This window comes from Notolepis coatsorum (genome assembly GCF_963971535.1).
Source record: "Notolepis coatsorum genome assembly, chromosome: 16".
Taxonomy (NCBI): Eukaryota; Metazoa; Chordata; class Actinopteri; order Aulopiformes; family Paralepididae; genus Notolepis; species Notolepis coatsorum.
In genome coordinates, this window is record NC_140180.1 from 4,681,325 (window position 1) to 4,697,687 (window position 16,363).

At 41.5% G+C, this 16,363-nt stretch overlaps 4 protein-coding genes across 4 annotated transcripts; all 4 read left to right on the forward strand.

Annotated features, from left to right (window-relative positions):
• Positions 1 to 941: 941 nt before the first annotated feature.
• On the forward strand, positions 942 to 3,341 carry LOC311242455 (protocadherin alpha-3-like; the record flags this gene model as incomplete). The annotated part of the gene is made up of 1 exon (XM_084331418.1): positions 942 to 3,341. The coding sequence occupies one exon, from the start codon at positions 942 to 944 to the stop codon at positions 3,339 to 3,341; it is 2,400 nt and encodes a 799-aa protein (XP_084187544.1).
• A 1,106-nt stretch (positions 3,342 to 4,447) lies between these two features.
• On the forward strand, positions 4,448 to 7,888 carry LOC311242456 (protocadherin alpha-8-like; the record flags this gene model as incomplete). The annotated part of the gene is made up of 2 exons (XM_084331419.1): positions 4,448 to 6,826; positions 7,808 to 7,888. 2 exons carry the CDS (start codon positions 4,448 to 4,450, stop codon positions 7,886 to 7,888), a joined length of 2,460 nt encoding a protein of 819 aa, XP_084187545.1.
• A 1,593-nt stretch (positions 7,889 to 9,481) lies between these two features.
• Positions 9,482 to 11,881, forward strand: LOC311242457 (protocadherin alpha-8-like; the record flags this gene model as incomplete). Its single annotated transcript, XM_084331420.1, has 1 exon — positions 9,482 to 11,881. One exon carries the CDS (start codon positions 9,482 to 9,484, stop codon positions 11,879 to 11,881), a length of 2,400 nt encoding a protein of 799 aa, XP_084187546.1.
• Positions 11,882 to 13,237: 1,356 nt separating this feature from the next.
• LOC311242458 (protocadherin alpha-4-like) lies at positions 13,238 to 15,634 on the forward strand (the record flags this gene model as incomplete). The annotated part of the gene is made up of 1 exon (XM_084331421.1): positions 13,238 to 15,634. One exon carries the CDS (start codon positions 13,238 to 13,240, stop codon positions 15,632 to 15,634), a length of 2,397 nt encoding a protein of 798 aa, XP_084187547.1.
• Between the last annotated feature and the right edge of the window lie 729 nt (positions 15,635 to 16,363).

Genomic DNA, 16,363 nt, shown 5'->3' on the forward strand with positions numbered 1-16,363 from the left:
CAGACCAAGTGTATTTCCGGTCAGCTATTGATAGCAAACACTGCAATGGGAAATAATCTTGGGACCAGAATGTTTCTGTTGTCACGTTTGAAAACGTCTATAAAGATTGTTCTACTTGTTTTAAATTATGTAACATTTTCAAAACGAATAAATAAATGTGATTATTTAGGATATACTCTTATGATTTGCGACAGTGGCTCTGGAGGTAGAGCAGTCGCCTGGTAATCCGGAGGTTCCCTGTTCGATTCCCGCACCTCCTGGCCAGCCTGTCGAAGTGTCCTTGAGCAAGACACTTAACCCCTAACTGCTCCTGATGAGCAGGTTGGCACCTTGCATGGTTGCCTCTGCTGACGGTGTGTAAATGTGTGAGTGAATGGGTGAAATATGAGGAACAAAATTATAAAGCGCTTTGGATAAAAGTGCTAAATAAATGCACCATTTACCGTTTTACAATGTAATGTACCAAATAGTCCTACTCTGTCCATGGTGCTGAAACGCATAGAGGTCATTTTATAGCCTTCTTTTCTATAGGTAATTGTATTGTGCCTATGAAAACGTTGTATTTGGGACTGTTAACCACAAAATAGCTGTACTTCTTTTATTATTTTGACGGCACTTTACAATGTTGAATGAAATCACATATTTGAGACATTGTTTTAAATAAGTGTAGTTCATTCAAATCACCACTTGGCGACACTGTAGACCATAACATTGAGATCTTCTCCTCTGAGGCTCGAGACCACTCCCAGATTCAGAGGATGACGATGATGATGTTTCTCTGGGCTTTGTTACAAAGAGACGCAGAACGAGGCAGTACGGACTGTTGGATGATCTCCGTTTGCTTTATGATTCGATAGTGTTTTAAAAAGATATTTATATGTGGATGTTTTTAGCTGAAATCGTATACGTGGATCTATGTTTTGCTCACGTCGGATGGAATCATGTCTTTACCGAGTGGAAGGAGCTCTATTGTGACATATCTGGTGCTTGTGCTGCTGGAGTGTTACTGGGAAGCGGTGTCGGGGCAGCTCTCCTACTCCGTGTCAGAGGAGCTAAACCCGGGGACTTCTGTTGGAAATATCGCTAAGGATCTAAACCTCAACGTCCAGGAGCTGGAGTCCCGTATGTTTCAGATTGTTACCGGATCAAAGAGGAAATACTTCGAGGTAAATCTGAAGACTGGCGTTCTGTACGTCAACGAGAGAATAGACAGAGAGGAGCTTTGTGCGAAGGCTAAAAAATGTACAATCAGCGTAGAGGCCGTGATAAACAACCCATTGAAGCTTTACCGTTTAGAGATCAATATCCTCGATGTAAATGATAATGCGCCCTTGTTCAATGAAAAATCACAAACTATACACATAGCAGAAACCACATCACCAGGAATCAAATTTGCTTTGTCAGAGGTAGTCGATGCAGATGTTGGGAAGAATACGGTGAACACGTTCCAAATTACACCGAATGAATATTTCACTCTGGCTACAATCAAAGCAGGAGAAAGCATTTCAGCTGAATTAGTTTTACAGAAAGCTTTAGACCGAGAGAAACAGCCTGTAATTCAACTCACTTTGACTGCGATTGATGGAGGGATTCCACCCAAATCTGGAACATCACAAGTCATAATACACGTGTTAGATATAAATGATAATCCTCCGATATTTAGCAATCTGTTATATAAAACCAAAATATTGGAAAACATGGCCATCGGTACGACAGTGATTACTTTAAATGCAAGCGATGCTGATGAAGGCACGAACGGTGAGATAGTGTATTCACTCAGAAGTAAGGGACAGGACCGTGTATTGGATGTTTTTCAAATGGACCCTGAAACAGGGACAATTACGATTAAAGGAAATGTAGATTTTGAGGAAATCCCTGCGTTTGAGATCCGGGCAGAGGCGAGCGACAAAGGCCAACCGCCGATGTCCACTCATTGTAAAGTGCTGGTAGAGGTGGTGGACCTCAATGACAACGCTCCTGAGATCACTGTGACGTCACTACTAAACACAGTGAAGGAGGATTCTAAAATAGGCACTGCTATTGCTCTGGTTTCAGTCCTCGATAGAGACGGAGGTAAAAATGGTGAAATCAAAATCGAAATTTCAAATAAGGTTCCTTTCAAATTGGAAACAAACTATAAACATTATTATTCTTTAGTAGTAGATGGGCCTCTAGACAGAGAGAGTATTTCTCAGTACAATATAACCATCTCAGCTACAGATGAAGGGACCCCGCCTCTCTCCAGCACCAGTGTTGTTACTGTACACGTTTCTGATGTCAATGATAACGCTCCTCGCTTCTCAGAACCTGTGATTAATATTTATTTAAGAGAGAACAGTCCAGTGGGAGCAATTATTAAAACTGTAACTGCAGTTGATGATGACGTTAATGAAAATGGTCAGGTGAGATATTCATTTCTAAACAGTAACAGTAACTCATTGCCTCTGTCTACAATGGTGAATATTAACTCAGAGACAGGAGATCTAGTCAGTCTGCAGTCTTTTAACTTCGAGGAGTTAAACACGTTCCAGTTTAAAGTTCAGGCCACAGACTCTGGTGTTCCTCCGCTCAGCAGCAACGTGACTGTGAACGTTTTTATCCTGGATGAGAATGACAACAGTCCCGGGATTCTCGCGCCCTATTCTGAGCACAGCTCTGTTAACAGTGAGAACATTCCCTATTCTGCTGAAGCGGGCTACTTTGTGGCCAAGATCAGGGCTGTAGATGCAGACTCTGGCTACAATGCGCTGCTTTCTTATCACATCTCTGAGCCCAAAGGATTAAACCTCTTCCGAATCGGAACCAGCACCGGAGAAATCAGGACTAAGAGGAGAATGAGTGACAATGACCTGAAATCTCACCCGTTGGTGGTGTCGGTTTCTGATAATGGAGAACCCTCCCTGTCAGCGACTGTGTCTATTGATGTAGTGGTGGTTGAAGACACAGGTGACATCCAGACTCAATTCAGACATGTACCGATAAAGGAGGAGAGCTTCTCTTCTTTTAACCTGTATCTGCTGATCGCCATCACCTCGGTGTCAGTGATCTTTCTACTGAGCCTCATCAGTTTAATAGCTGTCAAATGCCACAGGACAGACAGTTTCAGCAGGTACAGCGCCCCAATGATCACCACCCACCCTGACGGGAGCTGGTCTTACTCTAAATCTACTCAGCAGTATGACGTGTGTTTCAGCTCAGACACACTGAAGAGTGACGTAGTGGTTTTCCCCGCGCCGTATCCGCCTGTAGATGCAGAGCTGATCAGTATTAATGGAGGAGACACTTATTATAACCGGACTCAGACGTTACCAAACAATGATAAGGTAAGGAATTTATTGTAATTATATTTAATTTGAAAACATTTATGTTGGCCAGTTGTCATTGTTCCTGTTCGGAATGGTTCGAATGGGTTATGTTGAATGTGGAGCGAAATATCTTTTCATAAATTATATTTTGCATTATGCGTTACTAGTAGTATATTTTACAGGCTATTTAATATGCAACAAATATTTGTTTGTTACAATCCATTTCTCAAAACGTCTATGTTGCCAATACCAATGACAGCGACGTGTTTCTCTGTCCATGGTCCTGAAAACCAACAGTTGGCTATTCAAACTGGAAATTGTTCTCGAGATGGTATCTTAATTATGGCTATACTGTCATTTCAAAGTCTGGAGTTCTGAAGTTCATTCTAGCTTAAATAGTTTCTCAGTTCTATATAGACATTGTGAGTTGTGTTCCATTGTTAGGGGAACAGCTTGGGACAAAGTGTATTTCCTGTCAGCTATAGATAGCAAACACTGCAAAAGGAAATCATCTTGGGCCCTTATAATGTTTCTGTTGTCACGTTTGAAAAGGTCTATAGATTTGTTCCACTTGTTATAAAGTATGTACAAACATGTGATTATTTAGACTATACCTTTATCACTTGCATTTTACAATTTAATGTACCAAAGAGTCGGACTCTGTCCATGGTGCTGAAACGCATAGCAGCCATTTTATATCATTGTGTATCATTGTAAAGCAAACTTTCTATAGGTAATGCTATTGTGCCTAAGAAGCATTTGTATTTGAAATATTTAAGCCTAACTATCTTCTATTTCAGTAAAACATTTGACATAACTTTACAATGTTGAATGAAATCACATATTTGAGACATTGTTTTAAATAAGTGTAGTACATTCAAATCACCACGTGGCGACACTGTAGACCATAACATTGAGATATTCTCTTCGGAGGCTCGAGACCACTCCCAGATTCAGAGGATGATGATGATGATGTTTCTCTGGGCTTTGTTACAAAGAGACGCAGAACGAGGCAGTACGGACTGTTGGATGATCTCCGTTTGCTTTGTGATTCGATAGTGTTTAAAAAATACATTTATATTTGGATTATTTGACAGAAATCGTATACGTGGATCTATGTTTTGCTCACGTCGGATGGAATCATGTCTTTACCGAGTGGAAGGAGCTCTATTGTGACATATCTGGTGCTTGTGCTGCTGGAGTGTTACTGGGAAGCGGTGTCGGGGCAGCTCTCCTACTCCGTGTCAGAGGAGCTAAACCCGGGGACTTCTGTTGGAAATATCGCTAAGGATCTAAACCTCAACGTCCAGGAGTTGGAGTCCCGTATGTTTCAGATTGTTACCGGATCAAAGAGGAAATACTTCGAGGTAAATCTGAAGACTGGCGTTCTGTACGTCAACGAGAGGATAGACCGAGAGGAGCTGTGTTCGAAGGCACCAAAATGTACCGTAAACGTAGAGGCCGTGATAAACGATCCGCTTAAGCTTTACCGAATCGAGATTAATATTTTAGATGTAAATGATAACTACCCGTCATTCCGTGCTAAATCACAAAATATTGACATAGCCGAAAGCACATTGCCAGGCACTACATTCCTCGTACTATCGGCCTACGACGCAGACGTCGGAAAGAATGGCATCAATACCTACAAGCTAAACACTAACGAGCATTTCTCTTTAGCGGTCCACAAAGGAGAGAGTGTGTCTGCTGAGTTAGTGTTGCAGAAGGCACTAGACAGAGAGAAACAGACCGTCATTAAACTCACGCTAACCGCTGTAGATGGTGGAACTCCCGCTAAGTCAGGAACATCAGAGATAATAATTCATGTTTTGGATAATAACGACAACATTCCAGTGTTTGCTAAATCATTATACAAAACAAACATTTCGGAAAATGTTCCTATTGGAACCACGGTGCTCACAGTGAGCGCAACAGACGCAGATGAGGGAATGAACGGGGAGATATCCTACTCGCTGAGCACAAAAGACCAAGATCATATTTTAGAAATGTTTCAAATTGACAAAGACACAGGGGTATTAACCGTCAAAGGAAATATTGACTTTGAGGAACACCCTGCCTTTGAGATGCGTGTGCAGGCGAGCGACAAAGGCCAGCCCCCGATGGCTGCTCAGTGTAAAGTGTTGATAGAGGTGGTGGACCTCAATGACAACACCCCAGAGATCACTGTGACGTCACTACTGAGCAAAGTGAGAGAGGACGCTAAGAGTGGCACTGCGATCGCTCTGGTCTCAGTTCTGGATAAAGATGGAGGCAAAAATGGGGCGATTCATTGTGACATAAAGAGTGACGCTCCTTTTAAATTGGAGACGAACTATAAAAACTATTATTCTTTGGTTGTTGATGAACCTCTCGACAGAGAGAGTATATCTCAGTACAACGTCACCATCACAGCTACAGATGAAGGGACCCCGCCTCTCTCCAGCACCAGTGTTGTTACTGTACACGTTTCTGATGTTAATGATAACGCTCCTCGCTTCTCTGAACCCGTTATTAACGTATATTTAAAAGAAAACAGTCCAGTCGGAGCAGTTATTAAAACTGTAACTGCAGTTGATGCTGACGTTAATGAAAATGGCCAGGTGAGATATTCATTTCTAAACAGTAACAGTAACTCATTGCCTCTGTCTACAATGGTGAATATCAACTCAGAGACAGGAGAACTAGTCAGTCTGCAGTCTTTTAACTTCGAGGAGTTAAACACGTTCCAGTTTAAAGTTCAGGCCACAGACTCTGGTGTTCCTCCGCTCAGCAGCAACGTGACTGTGAACGTTTTTATCCTGGATGAGAATGACAACAGTCCCGGGATTCTCGCGCCCTATTCTGAGCACAGCTCTGTTAACAGTGAGAACATTCCCTATTCTGCTGAAGCGGGCTACTTTGTGGCCAAAATCAGGGCTGTAGACGCAGACTCTGGCTACAATGCGCTGCTTTCTTATCACATCTCTGAGCCCAAAGGATTAAACCTCTTCAGAATCGGAACCAGCACCGGAGAAATCAGGACTAAGAGGAGAATGAGTGACAATGACCTGAAATCTCACCCGTTGGTGGTGTCAGTTTCTGATAATGGAGAACCCTCCCTGTCAGCGACTGTGTCTATTGATGTAGTGGTGGTTGAAGACACAGGTGACATCCAGACTCAATTCAGACATGTACCGATAAAGGAGGAGAGCTTCTCTTCTTTTAACCTGTATCTGCTGATCGCCATTGCCTCGGTGTCAGTGATCTTTCTACTGAGCCTCATCAGTTTAATAGCTGTCAAATGCCACAGGACAGACAGTTTCAGCAGGTACAGCGCCCCAATGATCACCACCCACCCTGACGGGAGCTGGTCTTACTCTAAATCTACTCAGCAGTATGACGTGTGTTTCAGCTCAGACACACTGAAGAGTGACGTAGTGGTTTTCCCCGCGCCGTATCCGCCTGTAGATGCGGAGCTGATCAGTATTAATGGAGGAGATACTTATTATAACCGGACTCAGACGTTACCAAATTCAGGACAGGTAAGTAATTTTGAATATTACGTTAAGGTGCTAATGTGGAGCTTTCGTATTCCATCTGTATTTTTCGTTATGCCTAAATAAAGTGGATTGATTGATTGATTGATTGGTTGGTTGGTTGGTTGGTTGGTTGGTTGGTTGGTTGGTTGGTTGGTTGGTTGGTTGGTTGGTTGGTTGGTTGGTTGGTTGGTTGGTTGGTTGGTTGGTTGGTTGGTTAGTTGGTTGGTTGGTTGTTTTGTTTGTTGGTCGGCTGCATGGCAGGTTGTTTGTTTGGTTGGCTGATTGATTAATTGATTGATTGATTCAATTAAATAAAATAGAACACACTCATTGACATAGATATCACATTTGAAATAATCAGGATAGCTCAACAAACTCATATTAGACAGGCAGCAAAAAATTAAACATAGCATACATCTGAAAAGTAGGCTACTGCAAACAGTTACACATACCAATGAGGGTATATCATTCCTTCTCTGTCCATGGTCCTGAACTCAACAGCAATGATATGGGACATTTTGCTCGACTGGATATGATTTGAATCATCAGTAGGGCTGATGTAATTTCATTTTACTTTTGAAAGTAGGTCACAGCTTATGCAGACATCTTTTCCCTCACTTTTAAATATATATTTCTCATCTTGCTTCTTTCTGGTGAAACAGCCTTATATATAGCCTACTCTTTTCATAGGCATTTCACATTGCAGTGTAAAAAAGGTTTTACTGTGTCCATGGTGCTGAAACAAATTGTTATGTTTCTATGAAGTTCTGTATGCACTGTTACATGTCTATACACTATAGAATAAAAATAGTTCATTTTAAAATGTTGTATTGGCTATTGATCACTGTCGGTGATTACATTGAGAGAGGTTCATTTCATCACTGTTTCCAACATAGACATCATGAATGGTGTCTTTTGCTTGTTTTGGCCACTGAGACATGTACAGTTTACATCCTCTTTTCATTGGATTCCATTGGATTCCAGAGTTTCCAGTTTCCAGTTCCCCTGTCCGTGGTTCTGAAAGTAAGAGCAGTCCTATTGGACATGTCCTTTGCTGAGATCTGAATTACAATGTTTTGCGTCTCTTATCATTTAAAAAAAAATTATCAAACGTCCGACGATCTTTGTATAGATCCATGTCTTGTATAGATCAGTCATACAGACTGTTTATAGGGAGAAAGACTATTCTCTCTATGTTTGCCTGTAGATTCAGAGCTGATGAGTATTAATGGAGGAGACACTTATTATAACCGGACTCAGACTTTACCAAACAATGATAAGGTAAGGAATTTATCGTAATTATATTTCATATGAAAACATTTATGTTTGCCAGTTATTATTGTTCCTTTTCCGAATGGTTCGAATGGGTTATGTTGAACGTGGATCAAAATATCTTTTCATAAATAATATTTTGCATTATGCGTTATTAGTAGTATATTTTACAGGCTATTTAATATGCAACAAATATTAGTTTGTTGCAATCCATTTCTCAAAACGTCATTATCTTGTCCATACCAATGACAGCGAAGTGTTTCTCTGTCCATGGTCCTGAAAACCACCAGTTGGTTATTCAAACTGGAAATGTTACTCGAGATGGTATCTGAATTAGGACTACTGTCATTTCACGTTCTGGAGTTCTGGAGTTTATTCTACCTTAATCTATTTTTCCAGTTCTATATAGACATTGTCAGTTGAGTTCCGTTGCTAGGAGAACACTTCAGCCAAAGCGTATTTCCGGTCAGCTATTGAAAACAAACACTGCAATGGGAAATAATCTTGGGAGCAGAATGTTTCTGTTGTCAGGTTTGAAAACGTCTATAAAGAATGTTCTACTTGTTTTAAATTATGTAACATTTTAAAAACAAATAAATAAATATGATTATTTAGGCTATACTCTTATGATTTGCGACAGTGGTTCTGGAGGTAGAGCAGTCGCCTGGTAATCCGGAGGTTCCCTGTTCGATTCCTGCACCTCCTGGCCAGCCTGTCGAAGTGTCCTTGAGCAAGACACTTAACCCCTAACTGCTCCTGATGAGCAGGTTGGCACCTTGCATGGTTGCCTCTGCTGTCATGTGTGAATGTCTGAGTGAATGGGTGAAATATGAGGAACACAATTGTAAAGCACTTTGGATAAAAGTGCTAAATAAATGCACCATTTACCGTTTTACAATGTAATGTACCAAATAGTCGTACTCTGTCCATGGTGCTGAAACGCATAGAGGTCATTTTATAGCCTTCTTTTCTATAGGTAATTGTATTGTGCCTATGAACACTTTGTATTTGGAAATGTTAAGCACAAAATAGCTTGTACTTCTTTTATTATTTTGACAGCACTTTTCTATGTTTAATGAATTAACATTTTTGAGACATGGTTTTAAATAAGTGTAGTTCATTCAAATCACCACGTGGCGACACTGTAGACCATAACATTGAGATCTTCTCCTCTGAGGCTCTTGGCCACTCCCAGATTCAGAGGATGATGATGACGATGTTTCTCTGGGCTTTGTTACAAAGAGACGCAGAACAAGGCAGTACGGACTGTTGGATGATCTCCGTTTGCTTTATGATTCGATAGTGTTTTAAAAAGACATTTATATTTGGATTATTTGACAGAAATCGATTACGTGGATCTATGTTTCACTCACGTCGGATGGAATCATGTCTTTACCGAGTGGAAGGAGCTCTATTGTGACATATCTGGTGCTTGTGCTGCTGGAGTGTTACTGGGAAGCGGTGTCGGGGCAGCTCTCCTACTCCGTGTCAGAGGAGCTAAACCCGGGGACTTCTGTTGGAAATATCGCTAAGGATCTAAACCTCAACGTCCAGGAGTTGGAGTCCCGTATGTTTCAGATTGTTACCGGATCAAAGAGGAAATACTTCGAGGTAAATCTAAAGACTGGCGTTCTGTACGTCAACGAGAGGATAGACAGAGAGGAGCTTTGTGCGAGGGCACCTAAATGTACGATCAGCGTAGAGGCCGTGATAAACAACCCATTGAAGCTTTATCGAATAGAAATTAACGTTATAGATACAAATGATAATGCCCCGTCATTTAATGCGAAATATCAGTCACTAGACATAGCTGAAAGTGCTCTTCCCGGTGTGAAATTCGCTTTGTCCGAAGCATTTGACACGGATGTCGGCAAGAATACTGTCAGCACTTACAAGCTCAGTCCAAATGAATATTTCTCTCTCGCTACGCACAGCGGAGGAGGGAGCGTGTCTGCTGAGTTAGTGTTGCAGAAAGCTTTAGACCGAGAGAAACAGTCCTTCGTTAAACTCATATTGACTGCTGTAGATGGAGGGAATCCACCAAAGTCTGGTACCTCGGAGATACGTATAAATGTTTTAGATAATAACGATAACACCCCTGTGTTCGGTAGTTCTTTGTATAAGACTCGAATCTATGAAAATATACCCGTTGGAACAACAGTGATAATCGTCAATGCAACCGATAGAGATGAGGGGCTGAACAGTGAGATCATGTACTCCCTTCGTAGTAAAGACCAAGACCACATTTTAGATATATTTGAAATCGATTCACATACTGGGTTAATTACCATAAAGGGTAACGTTGATTTTGAGGAAAACAATGCATTTGAGATCCGCGTTGAAGCCAGTGACAAAGGCCAGCCCCCACTGGCAGCACAGTGTAAAGTGTTGGTCGAGGTATTGGACGACAACGACAATGCTCCCGAGATCACTGTGACGTCACTCGTCAACTCAGTGAAAGAGGACACTAAAACAGGAAGTGCTATTGCTCTGGTGTCTGTACTCGATAAAGACGGGGGCACAAATGGAGTGGTTCACTGTGAGATCAAGAATAAGACTCCTTTTAAATTGGAGACAAACTATAAAAACTATTACTCGTTGGTCGTTGACGGGCCTCTAGACAGAGAGAGTATTTATCAGTATAATATCACCATCACAGCTACAGATGAAGGGACCCCACCTCTCTCCAGCACCAGTGTTGTTACTGTACACATTTCTGATGTTAATGATAACGCTCCTCGCTTCTCAGAACCTGTGATTAACGTTTATTTAAAAGAGAACAGTCCAGTCGGAGCAATTATTAAAACAGTATCTGCAGTTGATGCTGACGTAAGTGAAAATGGCCATGTGAGATATTCATTTTTAAACAGTAACAATAACTCAATGCCTCTGTCTACAATGGTGAACATCAACTCAGAGACAGGAGATCTAGTCAGTCTGCAGTCTTTTAACTTCGAGGAGTTAAACACGTTCCAGTTTAAAGTTCAGGCCACAGACTCTGGTGTTCCTCCGCTCAGCAGCAACGTGACTGTGAACGTTTTTATCCTGGATGAGAATGACAACAGTCCCGGGATTCTCGCGCCCTATTCTGAGCACAGCTCTGTTAACAGTGAGAACATTCCCTATTCTGCTGAAGCGGGCTACTTTGTGGCCAAGATCAGGGCTGTAGACGCAGACTCTGGCTACAATGCGCTGCTTTCTTATCACATCGCTGAACCCAAAGGATTAAACCTCTTCAGAATCGGAACCAGCACCGGAGAAATCAGGACTAAGAGGAGAATGAGTGACAATGACCTGAAATCTCACCCGTTGGTGGTGTCGGTTTCTGATAATGGAGAACCCTCCCTGTCAGCGACTGTGTCTATTGATGTAGTGGTGGTTGAAGACACAGGTGACATCCAGACTCAATTCAGACATGTACCGATAAAGGAGGAGAGCTTTTCTTCTTTTAACCTGTATCTGCTGATCGCCATCGCCTCGGTGTCAGTGATCTTTCTACTGAGCCTCATCAGTTTAATAGCTGTCAAATGCCACAGGACAGACAGTTTCAGCAGGTACAGCGCCCCAATGATCACCACCCACCCTGACGGGAGCTGGTCTTACTCTAAATCTACTCAGCAGTATGACGTGTGTTTCAGCTCAGACACACTGAAGAGTGACGTAGTGGTTTTCCCTGCGCCGTATCCGCCTGTAGATGCGGAGCTGATCAGTATTAATGGAGGAGACACTTATTATAACCGGACTCAGACGTTACCCAACAATGATAAGGTAAGGAATTTATCGTAATTATATTTCATATGAAAACATTTACGTTTGCCAGTTATTATTGTTCCTTTTCCGAATGGTTCAATGGGTTATGTTGAAAGTGGAGCGAAATATCTTTTCGTAAATTATATTTTGCATTATGCTTTTACTAGTAGTATATTTTACAGGCTATTTATTATGCAACAAATATTAGTTTGTTACAATCCATTTCTCAAAACGTCATTACCTTGTCCACACCAATGACAGCGAAGTGTTTCTCTGTCCATGGTCCTGAAAACCACCAGTTGGTTATTCAAACTGGAAATGTTACTAGATGGTATCTGAATTAGGAGGACTACTGCCATTTCACAGTCTGGAGTTCTGGAGTTTATTCTACCTTAATAGGCTCGTTTTTCAGTTATATATAGACATTGTTAGTTGAGTTCCGTTGCTAGGAGAACAACTTCAGCCAAAGTGTATTTCCGGTCAGCTATTGATAGCAAACACTGCAATGGGAAATAATCTTGGGACCAGAATGTTTCTGTTGTCACGTTTGAAAACGTCTATACAATTTGTTCTACTTGTTTTAAATTATGTAACATTTTAAAAACAAATAAATAGACGTGATTATTTAGGCTATACTCTTATGATTTGCGACAGTGGCTCGAGAGGTAGAGCAGTCGTCTGGTAATCCGGAGGTTCCCTGTTCCCGCACCTCCTGGCCAGCCTGTCGAAGTGTCCTTGAGCAAGACACTTAACCCCTAACTGCTCCTGATGAGCAGGTTGGCACCTTGCATGGTTGCCTCTGCTGTCATGTGTGAAAGTGTGAGTGAATGGGTAAAATATGAGGAACAAAATTGTAAAGCGCTTTGGATAAAAGTGCTATAAATGCACAATTTACCATTTTACAATGTAATGTACCAAATAGTCGTACTCTGTCCATGGTGCTGAAACGCATAGAGGTCATTTTATAGCCTTCTTTTCTATAGGAAATTGTATTGTGCCTATGAAAACGTTGTATTTGGAAATGTTAAGCACAAAATAGCTGTACTTCTTTTATTATTTTGACAGCACTTTTCAATGTTTATTGAATTAACATTTTTGAGACATGGTTTTAAATAAGTGTAGTTCATTCAAATCACCACTTGGCGACACTGTAGACCATAACATAGAGATCTTCTCTTCGGAGGCTCGAGACCACTCCCAGATTCAGAGGATGATGATGATGATGTTTCTCTGGGCTTTGTTACAAAGAGACGCAGAACGAGGCAGTACGGACTGTTGGATGATCTCCGTTTGCTTTATGATTCAATAGTGTTTAAAAAAGACATTTACGTTTGGATTATTTGACAGAAATCGTTTACGTGGATCTATGTTTTGCTCACGTCGGATGGAATCATGTCTTTACCGAGTGGAAGGAGCTCTATTGTGACATATCTGGTGCTTGTGCTGCTGGAGTGTTACTGGGAAGCGGTGTCGGGGCAGCTCTCCTACTCCGTGTCAGAGGAGCTAAACCCGGGGACTTCTGTTGGAAATATCGCTAAGGATCTAAACCTCAACGTCCAGGAGCTGGAGTCCCGTATGTTTCAGATTGTTACCGGATCAAAGAGGAAATACTTCGAGGTAAATCTGAAGACTGGCGTTCTGTACGTCAACGAGAGAATAGACAGAGAGGAGCTTTGCTCAGAGGAAGACAAATGTACAGTCAGTGTAGAAGCCGTGATAAACAACCCTTTGAAGCTTTATCGAATTAAAGTAGATATTACAGATGCAAATGATAATGCCCCGATATTTACAACCAAATCACAACATTTGGATATTGCAGAGAATACGTCACCAGGAATAAAATTCGCTTTATCTGAAGCATCAGACGCAGATGTTGGTAAAAACGGAGTCAGTACATACAGGTTAAGTCCTAATGAACATTTCTCACTTGCAGTGCACAAAGGAGACACTGTGTTTGCTGAGTTAGTGCTACAGAAAGCTTTAGATCGTGAGAAACAGCCTGTTATAAATCTTACACTCACTGCTGTAGATGGCGGTTCTCCCCCGAAGTCCGGCACCTCACAGCTTGTTATTAACGTTTTAGATAATAATGATAACACTCCTATATTCAGTCAATCTTTATATAAGACTAGAGTTGTTGAAAACACACCACCTGGCACAACGGTAATTACTATGAGTGCCAGCGATCTAGATGACGGCCTAAACGGTGAAATTGTATATTCTCTCAGAAGCAAAGATCAAGACCACATACTGGATGTATTTGAAATAGACCCTCATACTGGTGTTATCACAGTAAAGGGCAATATTGACTTTGAAGAAAGGAAAGCGTTTGAGATCCGTGTAGAGGCGAGTGACAAAGGCCAACCCCCGATGTCCGCTCATTGTAAAGTGCTGGTAGAGGTGGTGGACCTCAATGACAACGCTCCCGAGATCACTGTGACGTCACTACTAAACACAGTGAAGGAGGATTCTAAAGTAGGCACTGCTATCGCTCTGGTTTCAGTCCTGGATAAAGACGGAGGCACAAATGGATTAGTGAAATGTGGTATTGCAAATAAGGTCCCTTTTAAATTAGAATCAAACTATGAAAACTATTATTCACTCGTTGTTGACGGGCCTCTAGACAGAGAGAGTATTTCTCAGTATAACATCACTATCTCAGCTACAGATGAAGGGACCCCGCCTCTCTCCAGCACCAGTGTTGTTACTGTACACGTTTCAGATGTCAATGATAATGCACCTCGCTTCTCTGAACCCGTGATTAACGTATATTTAAAAGAAAACAGTCCAGTTGGAGCAGTTATTAAAACTGTAACTGCAGTTGATGCTGACGTTAATGAAAATGGCCAGGTGAGATATTCATTTCTAAACAGTAACAGTAACTCATTGCCTCTGTCTACAATGGTGAATATCAACTCAGAGACAGGAGATCTAGTCAGTCTGCAGTCTTTTAACTTCGAGGAGTTAAACACGTTCCAGTTTAAAGTTCAGGCCACAGACTCTGGTGTTCCTCCGCTCAGCAGCAACGTGACTGTGAACGTTTTTATCCTGGATGAGAATGACAACAGTCCCGGGATTCTCGCGCCCTATTCTGAGCACAGCTCTGTTAACAGTGAGAACATTCCCTATTCTGCTGAAGCGGGCTACTTTGTGGCCAAGATCAGGGCTGTAGACGCAGACTCTGGCTACAATGCGCTGCTTTCTTATCACATCTCTGAGCCCAAAGGATTAAACCTCTTCAGAATCGGAACCAGCACCGGAGAAATCAGGACTAAGAGGAGAATGAGTGACAATGACCTGAAATCTCACCCGTTGGTGGTGTCGGTTTCTGATAATGGAGAACCCTCCCTGTCAGCGACTGTGTCTATTGATGTAGTGGTGGTTGAAGACACAGGTGACATCCAGACTCAATTCAGACATGTACCGATAAAGGAGGAGAGCTTCTCTTCTTTTAACCTGTATCTGCTGATCGCCATCGCCTCGGTGTCAGTGATCTTTCTACTGAGCCTCATCAGTTTAATATCTGTCAAATGCCACAGGACAGACAGTTTCAGCAGGTACAGCGCCCCAATGATCACCACCCACCCTGACGGGAGCTGGTCTTACTCTAAATCTACTCAGCAGTATGACGTGTGTTTCAGCTCAGACACACTGAAGAGTGACGTAGTGGTTTTCCCCGCGCCGTATCCGCCTGTAGATGCGGAGCTGATCAGTATTAACGGAGGAGACACTTATTATAACCGGACTCAGACGTTACCAAACAATGATAAGGTAAGGAATTTATCCTAATTATATTTCATATGAAAACATTTCCGTTTGCCAGTTATCATTGTTCTTTTTCCGAATGGTTTGATTGGGTTATGTTGAACATGGAGCGAAATATCTTTTCGTAAATTATATTTTGCATTATGTGTTACTAGCAGTATATTTGACAGGCTTTTTAATATGCAACAAATATTTGTTTGTTACAATCCATTTCTCAAAACGTTGTTATGTTATCCACACCAATGATGGAGATATATTTTCTCTGTCCATGGTCCTGAAAACCAACAGTTGGCTATTCAAACTGGAAATTGTTATCAAGATGATATCTGAATTAGGGCTACTGTCATTTCACAGTCTGTAATTCTGGAGTTCATTCTACCTTATTAAATCGGCTAGTTCTTCAGTTCTATATAGACATTGTGAGTTGTATTCCGTTGTTAGGGGAACAGCTTGGGCCAAAGTGTATTTCCTGTCAGCCATTGATAGTAAACACTGCAAAAGGAAATCATCTTGGGCCCTTAGAATGTTTCTGTTGTCACGTTTGAAAAGGTCTATACATTTTTTCTACTTGTTTTAATGTATGTAAAAAAACACGTGATTATTTAGACTATACTTTTATCACTTGCATTTTACAATAATGTACCAAAGAGTAGGACTCTGTCCATGGTGCTGAAACACATAGCGGTCATTGTATATCATTGTGTATCATTGTATAGCAAACTTTCTATAGGTAATTATATTATGCCTATGAAG